Source organism: Gekko japonicus, unplaced genomic scaffold (genome assembly GCF_001447785.1).
Source record: "Gekko japonicus isolate JY-2015 unplaced genomic scaffold, Gekko_japonicus_V1.1 scaffold27, whole genome shotgun sequence".
Taxonomy (NCBI): domain Eukaryota; kingdom Metazoa; phylum Chordata; class Lepidosauria; order Squamata; family Gekkonidae; genus Gekko; species Gekko japonicus.
Window position 1 is genome coordinate 402,290 of NW_015172002.1, and position 12,816 is coordinate 415,105.

The following is a 12,816-nucleotide window of genomic DNA, read 5'->3' on the forward strand; positions in this document are numbered from 1 at the left end:
GAGGATGCCAGTCACAGCTGCTGGTGAAACGTCAGGTCCTACAATGCCAGGACCACGGCCATACAGCCTGGAAAATCTACAACAACTAAAGTACGTATTGTCTACTCAGACTGGCAGCAGCTGTCCCAGGTAGAGGTCTTTCACTTCACCTCCTACTTAATCCTTTAGCTGGATGTGCCAGGGATCAGACCTGGGACCTTCTACATGCAAAGCAGAGGCTCTTCTACAGAGCCACAGCCCTTCCCCCTTATATAAGTGAAACAAAGCCCTGACCTGGATAGCCCAGGCTAGCCTGATCCCATCAGATCTTGGAAGTTAAGCAGGGTCGGCATTGGCTTGTATTTGGAAGGGCGACCTCCAAGGCATACCAGGATTTTGATGCAGAGGCAGGCAATAGCAAACCACCTCTGAAATGTCTCTTGCCTTAAAAACTTTGGTGGCTTAAAAACAAGTCTAGCTCGCCACCTACTGGTGCATAACACTAAAGACATAGAACTTTTGGATTCTTGTGTAATGTCTAAAGTTGGCTGCTCTGTCTGTCGTAGCCAACAGTAAGATGAATAACTCGCCATGGCAGGAGATGCAAATTGTATAATGTCCAAAAACATTTGGTTTGTTTAGCTGGTATAGCTTTTCTGACAGAATGGCACTTCAAGTGGCACACAACAAAACGATTAAATAATGATAAAAGTCATAGAACAATTTAGTGTTTTAAATTTAAAAACTTTGATTTACTATGTTGGAACAACGTGGCTGATTTCCTCCATTGTTATTCACTATAGTAAATATTTTACTATATATAGTATTTTAAGATTTCATATGGATGCTAGGCATGATACAGAGGTACCAGCATGTGACTAGTCCTGATTCCAGAGTGTTTTCAGGCACATGATGCCATAGTTTTGCTGGAGTGAAAGCTGTGGAAGAAAGGTAACTGTAATAAATACTATATCCAGTTGTTTGATGGAATGTGCTTTCTCATATGGATCCAAGCGAAGATACAGATCATATCCAAATCTTTGAACTTTGTATTTTAAACATGATTCTTATGCTTTTGCCTATTAGTTTGCATCTCTTGTCTGTGCTTTGGCTTCCTCATAGAAAACCGAAACATTAAACTCCACTTTTTTGTTTGTGTCTAGAATTACTGCAGTTACACATGTCCATGATGCCAGCAGCAGATCCCATGCCATCTTCACTATTCAGTATACTCAAGTTAGTTCCATCTTCTATTCAAGTATTTTTTAAAAAGTAATTGAGACATTGGTTTGAATCCAAAGTACCTGATATAAACAAAGATACAGCAGAACTATTTTTAACTTTCTAATATTTGAAAATATTTCTTGAACCAGTACCTTGGGGCTTCAGAGTATAATTCATTGAAGCCTTATTGCAAGGTTATTTTTGTTCTATTTCACATATATTCTTGAAGTGTGGTCCAGTGAAAGTGTTGGCTCCCCTTATTCTGCATCTGCATACAGCTGAGTTTGTTAAGGTGTTGTAGCCTCTTGTTTAGCAAATCCTGTACTAAACCCATAACTGCTTCTTGAAGTTACTGGAGAATCCAGAAATGGGGGGAAAAAATCATACACAGATAAACATTTGTTTGAATAAATGTGAGTTACATATATTAATATTTTATTGTGTTTTCCTTCAGGCTATATTAGAGAATAATCTGCCCTCTGAAATTGCAAGCAAGATCAATTTAGTGGACCTTGCAGGCAGGTAATGTTTCAGCTTTTGGGACAGTATTCCATAAGCTAGTCATTGCTAAATTTTCTATCTTCAGGGAATAATTTTCACATTGCCATTGAGCCTGTGCTGTACACTGCAAAGCATTCTAGGTCAGTATGTGTTCATACATTCAGTTCATTATTTTGGGAAACTCCAGAGTTCCCTAACCCAGTTTGCGAAACAGTGCTGTAAAGCTGCTATAAAGCTTTTGTTAAGATCCAACAGAACAAGGATATTAAGCGTGCCTTAGAAAAGAGTAAGAGCCCAGTAGCACCTTTAACAAAATTTGTGGTAAGGTATGAGCTTTCATGAGTCACTGCTCACTTCTTCAGATACAGCCATTAAGCTTGCCTTGTCAGTCATGTAGTCTTTGTAATACAGATGTGATGGAAACAAAGAGAAAGAGGTACATTTTCTAAGAACAGTATCCAGTACTAAAAATGGCTTCAGGGGAGTGGAATGAAGCACCATGCACAGGGTTAAAATTTTGTTAGTTTGGTGCCTGCAAAATAACATGAAAAGAACTACCTTTCTCGCTCTCTGTGTACATGGGGAAATGGTTTTGTATACATTTATAGTTCCATTGAAAAGAACCACTGGGACTTGGAATGCATTATATGATCAAAGTTAGTTTGTATAAAGATTATTATTAAGCACCCTTAAGAGTGGGTGTTTTCCTGTGGCATTAAGGTGCAGCCACCTTCATTTTTATGTATCCATTAGGGAGAACATGTGCTATCCCAGCAAAATGGGTGAAGCAGCCGTGAGCTTTTTCCTGTGTGTTCTGTTGCATTTGGCTGAGAGTGCCATTTTATGTATTCCATCTATGTACTGAACTCACATCATGAGGGGTTTTATGGAGGGGTTTTCAGAAGCAGGCCCATAATTGGAGAATCACTTCCCTAAGCTTGCCAAAACCTCAGCCTGGGTGTTTTCCAGACCTCACTTTGGAAAATAGTTTTCAGTGGTGGGAAAGCCTAGCTTTAGCCTTTTAAAAGCTGGTTGGGGTTTTATTTTTATGTTGCAATCATTTTCAGGTTTGCATTTAGTTGTGGTAATTTTCCTTAGTTGTGGTAATTTTCCTTACTTATTGTGTTTCAGTGAAAGAGCAGATCCCAGTTACTGCAAAGATCGGATTACAGAAGGTGCCAACATTAACAAATCATTGGTAACCCTTGGAATTGTCATCTCTACCTTAGGTATAAATAATCTACCTTTTGTTTTAACAATAGCTGTACACTGTTCTACAATACAGATTGCCCTGCTGCATTGTTAGATGGCATATCATGATGCTGTTACACATGTTGCTGTCATTATAAATATAAATGCCTGTACAGCTTATGGAGTTCTCATTGTACATGCTGTTGCCTAGTGCCTATTCCTAGTGGGATATTTACCCGGAGACAAGGCATCAAGCTAGGAATGTGCAATATGCTGAGAAATTGCAAACATTACTTTGGGCTTCCCTACTACCCATGCGGCTACCCACTACATAACACAAATCATAAACTATTTGTGTTTCCCTCTCCTCCTTGTTCTTAGCACAAAATTCTCAGATGATCAGCAGTTGCCAGAGTATAAACAGCATAGCCAGTGATGTGGATAGCAGCCAAACAGGCAGCCAATGCGGAGCCAGCATCAGTGGTCAGAGACGTCAAGCGTACATTCCATACCGTGACTCCATCCTCACTTGGCTTCTGAAGGATAGTTTGGGTGGTAATTCCAAGACAATTATGATTGCAAGTAAGTTCAAGGTGCTGTGTTATTGTTTGTGGTCAGAAGGCTTGTGTGATCTAGACACATATCAGTGTGAATATTACTTCCTTTCTAATCCAAGCCCAAGTCTACATTGAAATAGGAATGAGGAATAAGGAAGAAACCTGTTCTGCTGCTTCTAATTCTTAAGCAGAAAGAGCTGCTGCCTTAAGTCTTAGACCCAGTTTGTCTGAGGAGTAAAAAGTGGTGTGCTTTGCCGTTTGTAAACCAGTTTTTAAATCTTCTTAAATAGCTAATTTTCTTCCCCTATAGCGATCTCTCCTGCAAGTTCTTGCTATAATGAGACCATGAATACCTTGCGATATGCCTCAAATGCCAAAAACATTATTAACAAACCCCGGGTGAATGAGGTTAGTCTTGATGCTTTATCACGTCTTACAAGTGTGTTTGATCAAGTTATACTGAATGTCACTTACAAAAACATACATACGTAAACGTAAGTTAATCTCTAAAAGATACTTAAATACATTTTTGTCATATAGTTTATGTGCATTTTAAATTCTTCTATAGTTCTTGCTTTTTGCGTATTGTTAGTTCTAATTGCCTACCCCATAGTGAAGTATAATAATGAGTTTGATCCTGTTCTCATAGCATTTGTTTGCATGCAAGGCAGAGGGGGCAGGGGTTTTTTTGCTTCACCTTCCTCAGTGCAGTGGTCTTTGTTGCAGAACTTTTCATCCATGCAGGTTTCTCAACCCTCAGCATTGCCATTTCATGGCTGACCACGTGGCTGTTGGGGAAGGGGGCATGTGGACAAGATTTGCCTGTGCTTTCACCTGGGGCTGCAGAGAATTCAGTCTAGTATATTCACTTAATATGCTAAGTAGTGTCATGGGCTGGATTCTAACATGGAAGGTGGAAGGTGTACACAAGAAAAAATATGAATGTAGCATAAGAACTTTGATTTTTCTAGAGTTGGCACAGTGTGATATATGGATTAATAAATTTTCATAGCAAATTAAGTGTTGGAAGCAGAGTAAATTATGCACCAGTGTAATGGCACTTTCCTGCCTCCCTCTTCCCACTGATTACCACTAAATGCTTCTCCTTGAAGATAGGGGACCCTGAGGAATGACATGGGAGGAAGGGGAAATCACTGGAAATTGTCAATTTAATCTGGATCCAGCCCTTTTTGTTTTCTTACAAGGTAGCATGCAGTATGTTTCTTGTAGTACAACCAGTATGAAATGGATTGGTTTGATACTTCTTTGGGTATCTATTTCAAAAAGTATAGTGCTTGTGCTCTTCTGTTTCAGGATGCAAATGTGAAACTGATTAGAGAACTGAGAGAGGAAATTGACAGATTGAAAGCTATGTTGATGAGCTTTGAGCTGGTTTGTACAAATATTTAAATGTGATCAAAATTAGCAATTGGCTCTGTATATCTTGTAAATACATAAGTATCTTGTAAATCTTGCCCAAAATATCTCATTAATTCCTTAAGCATACTGTACTTCATTCAACAGATGCATTCCAGAAACTCACTGCATGAAATAGTAATATCATTTTAGTACTCATTATTTTATTTGAGTAATCATTATTTTATTATAGATCAGAATAGTGAGTTTATTGATTTTTCTAAAAAGCAAACTGTTGTGGGAATCCCATTGTTGTGGGCCCTACATGCAGAGTTGCATTGCAGAAGCAGATTTTAGCCATTTTTTGTTCCAGAAGCAGATGACTCCAGGATGGTAATGGCTTCTCTCAGTGCTGTAATCCTGTCCAAAGAAATCTAAACCCCTTGAAATCAATTGCACTGTAAAAAGGCAAAACCTTCATTTGCAACTATCTCTGTAAAAAGTAAAAAAAGTAAAAGTATAATTTATCAAGCTGTTGGCTCAAGTGGTTAAGACGCTGAACTGCAGGCTGTGGAAGGTCAGTAGTTTAGCGGTTCAAGACCCGGGTGCCGCAAGACAGGGTGAGCTCCTGTCTCTAGTTCCAGCTCCTGCCAACCTAGCAGTTCGAAAGCAAGAAATTGCAAGTAGATAAATAGGGACCACTTCGGTGGGAAGGTAACAGCGTTCCGTGCGCCTCGGTGTTTAGTCATGCCGGCCACATGACCACAGAAACGTCTTCGGACAGCGCTGGCTCTTCGGCTTTGAAACGGAGATGAGCACCGCAACCCTAGAGTCGGATTCGACTGGCTTTCGAGCAAGGGAACCTTTACCTTTACCTTTTTGATATAGTTAGATCTTATGCAGGCATCTGTGTTCGTGTATCTAGAGTTGCCCTTTTCTCAGGTGCTCCATAAATATTTTTTTGGCATTTCTTTTAGCTATAAATAAAAATAAGAGATATTGACTTGGATCGACTAAGGTGTTTCTGTGGACAGAAGGATTCTGCCTGTGGAGCACAACATCCTTGCGTAACATTCTCTTGCTACAGTCCAAAGTGCCCCCCAAATTTTAGAGGTTATTTTCTCTGGGTGGTTGTCATACTCTGCAAACAGAAATCCTTCCATCCATCGAAACGGTGCCATTGATCCAAGCCACTGAGTAGAATATACAAATGATTTTCCAAGTGTTCGCTTACTCTCTGTAGAGTGCATTAACAGCAGTCACAATGGACCCTGCTAATTATTGAAGTTGTTATAGTTTTTTTCTGAGACTGCAGTATCCATTTATATCTGTACCTCAGTGATTTTCTATTTTGCATAATCAACCCACAGAGACAGGGAACTTGAGTCTACTTTCTAGTTCCTGGTGTTGTAGTCAGTGTGATAAAACTCAGCCAAGTCTTCACAGGGAGTTTTACAGATGTGGTGAAAATATATAAAAAAAATCCCAGTGGGAGATATTTTCATTTCAAGATCCAGGTAATAATTCTAGAGTAGCTAGCCATGTTGCAGCAGAAATAAACAGAACACCTTAAAGACTTGCCCATTTTTATTCTAGCTAGTGGAAGCTTTCATGGACTGGAGCCCTCTTTGTCAGATGGGCCTGATGGAGCTGGCTCTAGTCCATAGACGTTTGTGCTGGAATAAAAACACATTAGATGCAAGTTCTGTATTAAGTCAAGTTCCAACACCATGTATCTGGGAAAAAGGGACAGAGGGCCTCTTATAACTGCCTACAGCTAGATTCTAGTCCAATAGCATCTTAGAGACCAACAAGATTTTAGGCATATGAGCTTTCAAGAGTCAAAGCTCTTGAAATACTCTCTGAAACAAGTGTCTTTTTTCAAAACTCTCACCCACTGCAGTTAGAAACATTTCATGGATAGATCTGGATTGCCAAATCAAGCTTCTGATATGCTCCTGTATTTTCTCCTTGTTTCATCTTCCATTCCTGAAGTAAGATGATTTGTCTGCATTCTGGATATTGAAATGGTACACAGTTATCTCTCACATTTTGTTTGCACAGAGGAATTTTAATCCATCTTGGAGTGAGGATAAAGATGGAAATTTGACAGAATTAGTTCTTCAGAATGAACTTAAGGTTTGTACAGTTTGTAGTTTTCCCATATTAAATAGTGGGAGATTGTGGCATGTTTTATAAATTCTTACTTTATATAAAAGTATGTATATCAAAGCCAATATCCATACATCCTCCACCTGGATAAAATCGAGTCCGCTCAGACACATAGCAAGCTGTTTGATCCTATACCTGACCCTTTGCTTTTCTGCCCTTCAGGTATTATGCAGTCAGCCTCTTGTGTCTGTATAGCAAACCCTGTCAGTGATCACACTAGGGGCCTCCCTTTTCTGGCAGCAATAATAGTAATTTTGATCCTTTCTGAATTTCTACTTGCTTGCGGTAAAAATGTGTTCATGTAATGCAGTTAAAATCAGCACTGTTTTTTTCCCTCATTTGCCACCCCCAAAGATTGAGCAGCTGACCAAAGACTGGACAGATAAGTGGATTAACAAGAAAGCTATCATGGAAGAATACAGTGTGGATATCAACAAGAAAAAATCTGGAGTGACAATTGATTCCAGTTTACCTCACTTAATGACCATGGATGAAGATATCCTTAGCACTGGAGTTGTGCTTTATCATCTCAGGGTGAGATGAGATCTAAGTATTTTGTTTTCATTTCCAAGTGTTAACAGCCCAAGTTAGCTTAAACAAAAGAAAATGTTGAGCTGGCATTTAAGCTTCACTGGTTTAATAGAAATAATACAGACAAAAATCATGTGATGTGATAAAAAGTTTCAAGACTGGGAAATGAGGGGGGAAAGCTTCTTAGGTTGTAAGACAACTAGGAATCTTCTGGTAAGCAAAAAAGTAGGTTCTGTTATGTGGACTCAATGATAGCAAGTGGACCTCATCTTTATAATGCCAGCCACCGCCCAGTATTCAACCTTCCATTCCTAGGCAAGGTAGTTGAGAGGGCAGTGGTGGAACAGCTCCAGGTTTTTCTGAATGACACTTCCATCCTGGACCCAGTCCAGTCCGGTTTCCATCCTGGCTATGGAATGGAGATGGCATTGGTTGCCCTCACAGGTGACCTCCGGAGACACCTGGATTGAGGTGGGTCAGTGCTGCTGTTATTGTTTGACTTGACAGCAGCGTTTGACACAGTTGATTACGATCTGATGGCCCACCGCCTTACTGACACTGGGATATGGTGGACAGCCTTGCAATGGCTGGTCTCATTTCCCCATGGTTGGGGGCAGAGAGTGGTGGTTGGGGAGAGGGTGTCTCCATGTTAGCCTTTGGTATGCAGTGTCCCTCGGGGCGATTCTCTCCCCAATGTTATTTAACATCTGTATGTGCCCTTTTGCCCAGTTAATCCAGGGGTTTGGGCTGGGTTGTCACCAGTATGCTGATGACACCCAGCTGTATCTGTTGATGGATGGACCACCGGGGCTGAGGCTTTGGAGGCTATGGCTGATTGGTTACAGCAGAGGCATCTGAAATTAATTCCATCAAAGATGGAGGTCCTGTATCTGAACCGGGGGGGGGGAGGGGAGATTGAGAATCTGAATCCCAACCATTGGCAGAGAAATTCTAGTGCCAATACTGACAGTGAGGAGCTTGGGAGTGACCTTGGATGCCTCACTTTCAGTAGAGGCCCAGGTCATGAACACTGCTACATTGGCCTTTTATCATCTTCGGCTAGTCAGGCAGCTGGTTCCCTATCTCTCCTCCTGCGACTTGGCTACAGAGATCCAAGCAATGGTTACCTCCAGACTGAATTACTGTAATTCACTCTACACAGGGCTGCCCTTGAATCTGACCTGGAAACGTCAGTTGTTGTAAAATGCAGCGGCATGTCTCCTGTCTGGGATGTCTTTGTGGGTGCCCATACAGCCAGTGCTTCACCAGCTGCATTGGTTGCCAACTGAGTACCGGATTTGGTTCCAGGTTATGGTTATTAACCTTTAAGGGCCAAGCAGTCATGGACCAACATATCTGCAAGACCGTCTCTCTCAGTATGTTCCCCAGAGAGTCTTACGCTTGGCAGAACAGCATATACTGGTAATCCTCAGCCCAAGAGACATCCGTCTAAGCTCGACCAGAGCCAGAGCCTTTTCGGCTCTGGCTCCAGCCTGGTGAAGTAAGCTCCCTATTGAGATCAGGGCCCTGCGGGACTTACTGCAATTCCACAGGGCCTGTGAAACGGAGCTGTTCCACCAGGCCTTTGGTTGAGGCAGCGGGTGCCTCACTCTATTTGGCCTCCCCTGCTCTAACCAGCTCCCCCTCCAACTAGCCTATGCATTCGTTACATTGACTAGTATCATAGGCTGGGGGCTGGCCCAAATATTACATTGATGGCCCTACCTGAGTTATACTCAGTTGTATCCCTGAGGTCTAGGCTTTACCATCTCGTCATCATGTAGGTTTAGTTAGGTCCTTTAATTTTAACTTAAATTATATAAATTGTTTTTATATGTTTGTGGTGCATTACATCTTGCCTCGAGCCCACTTGTGGGTGAGGGTGGGATAACAATCTCATCAATAAATAAATAATGCAGAAACAGAAGAAAATCATATTGTGAACTAATGTTGGTACAGTGATTAGGGTTTTGGACTAGGACAAGAAAGTTCCAAGTTCAGATTCCCCACCCATCTTGGTTATGAAGCTCGTTGATCTCAGACTGGTCATTGCAGCCCCAGCACCCAGGGGAAGGGAGAGGGCAGTGGAGGCGAGGGATCCCTCCCACCAATAGTTCAATAACACACACTTACAACTCAGCTTTGGAATAAAATTGGCCACAGTTGTAAGAAGCCTAGGCACAGTATGGGGCAAATGGATCCTGGCATCGACTGATCTGCCTGCCAGTCGATGAACTCCAGTCCCACTCCAGCTTGCCTGCTTGGGGTGGGGGAGAACTATGGGATGACAGGATGCTAGATTCCATGAGGACGACTGCCACTAAGTGGTCTTCCCCTGCCACTTGAGCATGAGGGTACCCTTGGCAGCCCCTTGAAAGCCCTCACCCCAAGATCCCTTAAGGGGATCCCAATATGCAGAAAACAGGCACACAGGCTAGTTATCCTAAAAACTGATCCGGCCCCATGCTGCTACCACCGCAAGAGCTGGTCCCGCCAAAGCTCCTACAGCTGCATCCAAGCCAGCAGACCATCCTGAACCCCATGTAGCCAGATGTCCATCCCTCAGTGAGACAGATGAATGCTGTCCATGGGATACAACACTTCCACTCTGTGCAAGATGTGTGGACACCAGATCCTGCAGGCTCCCATGGCCTCAACAATATTGCCCAGCCTGTTGGTCATCTTCCTCCTTGCCACATCGATCCTGTCTGGACAGTTAGCCTCGCACCAAGATCACTGCTCCAGCCAATCAAACCAAAAGATGGTCATGGCTGGGAGCTCTCCCCATAACACTTGGAAATCTGCCTCAGCCTGGTGTGCCAAGCCAGTACCCGTATGGGCCCCCAGGTCGCTTTCACCCAACTGTATCACCAGTGTGTCTAGGGGCTGGTGATGCCACATCTGATGCCATATAGTAGGTAGCATGGTGTCCCATCTTATTCCTCTGGAGCTGAAACAAGTGATCTGCAGCACATCTTCCAGGCCAAGGTTCCTGCCCCATCCAGACGAGGCCACATAGACTGAGCCATGCAAGGCCCAGTGTACGATACTGTGCTCACAGATCCAAACTGACTTGCATTGACACCCTAAAACTGCAAAAATCACTGTTAAAAATCAGTAGCCAGGTGCAGCCAGATGTATGTCCTGTATGCCTCAGTGCACCCATCTCCCAGTGGCCTGAATACTTGATGGCCACAGTCCCAACTTGGCTGCTGTGGTCGCTGCCTCAATTTGAAAGGAATGGGGCCCAAAGTCTCCATGGGGAAGGCGCAAGGCCACTATGCCATGCCTCAGGACCCCAGCAAACTGATATCTTGTGAATGGTGAGCTGTCCCTATGGATTAAAAGTGGGCCTGGCCTGGTGGGCTGCACTTCCAGAAAAGCCTTTGTGGCCTACACCAGGCATGGGCCCTCCTCCCCTTGTAAGCAGTGCCATTAGAGAGAGCCTGCTACCCCAAAAGAGCTGCTGAGTGCTGGCTGAGCGCAAGCAGGATGCCCTGGGGTGGTAACACAGACAGAGCTCACAGTTATGGTCAAATTTACAGGCCCTCTGGTACCATCCCTGATTAAACTCCCAACCTACCCTGTGAGCTTGGGTCTCTCTGGGAGCCCCATTTGGTCTACCCAGACGATTCTGATTTTTCCTTGATGTTGGAGCATACCACCAATAACCATATTTTATCGTTCAAAAAGTCCCACCAGGCTTTCTCGCTCTGGGATGCTCTCTTACAGAATGCCTCATTGTACTCCATTGCTGCCGCCTCCCCAGACAATGCTTTGGCCCTTAGAACATTGCCCAGATGATTATTTGAGCACCATCCCCTGTCAGGATAGGCAGACATCACCACTCCCATGTATACCTGGTAGCCGGCCAGCCAATTGGCAAGTGTGTTCAGACTCATCTTTCTTCCTGCCCTTCCTGTCTCTTTTAGCAGCCCCCAGTCTGCTTCAATCACTGCCTTCTTCTAGCCTCCAATGGCGGCCTCTCCATCCGCTGCTGCCAGCCTCCACTGGAGCACACTGAGGGCCCCAGGACCAGCTCCAGGCACCTGTCGCAGCCAACCCCTCCCACATTGCCACTCCTCTCCGGTCTGCAGTTTTTTATGGTTATTGTTTTTGTATGGCAGCAGCAGCAGCGGCTGGCAGGAGAAGGCAGAGAAAAGTCCTAAAACAGCCGGCCCAAACCAGGCCCCAGCTCCGTCCTGCAGTATGGCCACGTGGACGGATGCTGACGGACTAGGAAAGCTGCAGTGAGCAGAGAAGGAAAAACCCACGTGGCCAGGTGAGCCTGGTGGGTGGCACTGCGCTTTAAATTCCCTCCTGCTCAGCCTGCACCACCCCCTCCCACGGCCCCTGTTCAGGCCTGATCATAGGCCAAGCCCTAGGAGGGCCCAGATTTCATGCCATTGCAGGCGCCCACCACTCAGCTGACTGCGAGGCCGGGCATTCAATGCACAGCCCAGCCTGGCCATGCCATTGTCGCCTCCTTTGGCTCTCCCCACCACTGTGGGACTGCAAAAAATTTGAATAAAATTAGAGTCCAGTGGCACCTTTAAGACCAGCAAAGTTTTATTTAAGGTATGAGCTTTCATGTGCATTTGAATATTTACCCAGCTTTACAGTAAACAGTAGGCTTTTCAGTGGTTTGGTATTATCATGTTCAACTGTACAGCAGAATTTGAGTATGCATGCATTATGATTGCCTCATATTATAGGTTTTTTATCCCATGCATACATTTTGTACTACTCATCTGAAAGCATTTTGAAGGGCTAAAAGGCAATAGTAGCAGTATGATTAAAATTTTAAAAGTATTTTAATGATTATGTGGAAAGGAGAATATTTTGTAGAATTTTTATTCAAGTTTTCCATATAAGGCCTTTAAAAAAATTAAAAGGTTTTCACAAGTTTTCATATTTCAGTGTGCAAAGTATTCTACTTATATGTAAATATACTATAAGCATCTGTTCCATACCACTATAGCCCTTTCTGGACAAGAAGGCTGGGTCAAGAGGGAAAAAAAAGACATAGGCTGCAGCTGAATTCAGATGTCATGAACAAGCTAAACAAGCTGTGATTTGTTCATGAAGAAAATAAGCCTTGGGAGTCCTTTGCCTCATGCCATGAGCCTGGGAAGTCCTGTGGTATCTCCTCCCTTTAGGTGCTGCACTGAGATCTGGTTTAGAACTAACTTCAGTGTGTTCCAACATTCAAGTCAGGTGTTTTATTGTTTTATTGAGTGGTTTGTTTCTAGTCTGTAAACCAGCATTCCACCAACATATGGTTAAATCCTGGTGCAGAGTACTG

The 12,816-nt window shown here is 43.4% G+C and overlaps 1 protein-coding gene across 1 annotated transcript in view; it reads left to right on the forward strand.

Moving 5' to 3' along the window:
• STARD9 (StAR related lipid transfer domain containing 9) overlaps positions 1-12,816 on the forward strand; it is a 165,620-nt gene that overhangs the window by 73,621 nt on the left and 79,183 nt on the right. Inside the window, 3 exon segments of the mRNA XM_015420039.1 lie at positions 4,767-4,844; positions 6,873-6,947; positions 7,335-7,514. Of these exon segments, the coding sequence (XP_015275525.1) occupies positions 4,767-4,844; positions 6,873-6,947; positions 7,335-7,514 (333 nt within the window).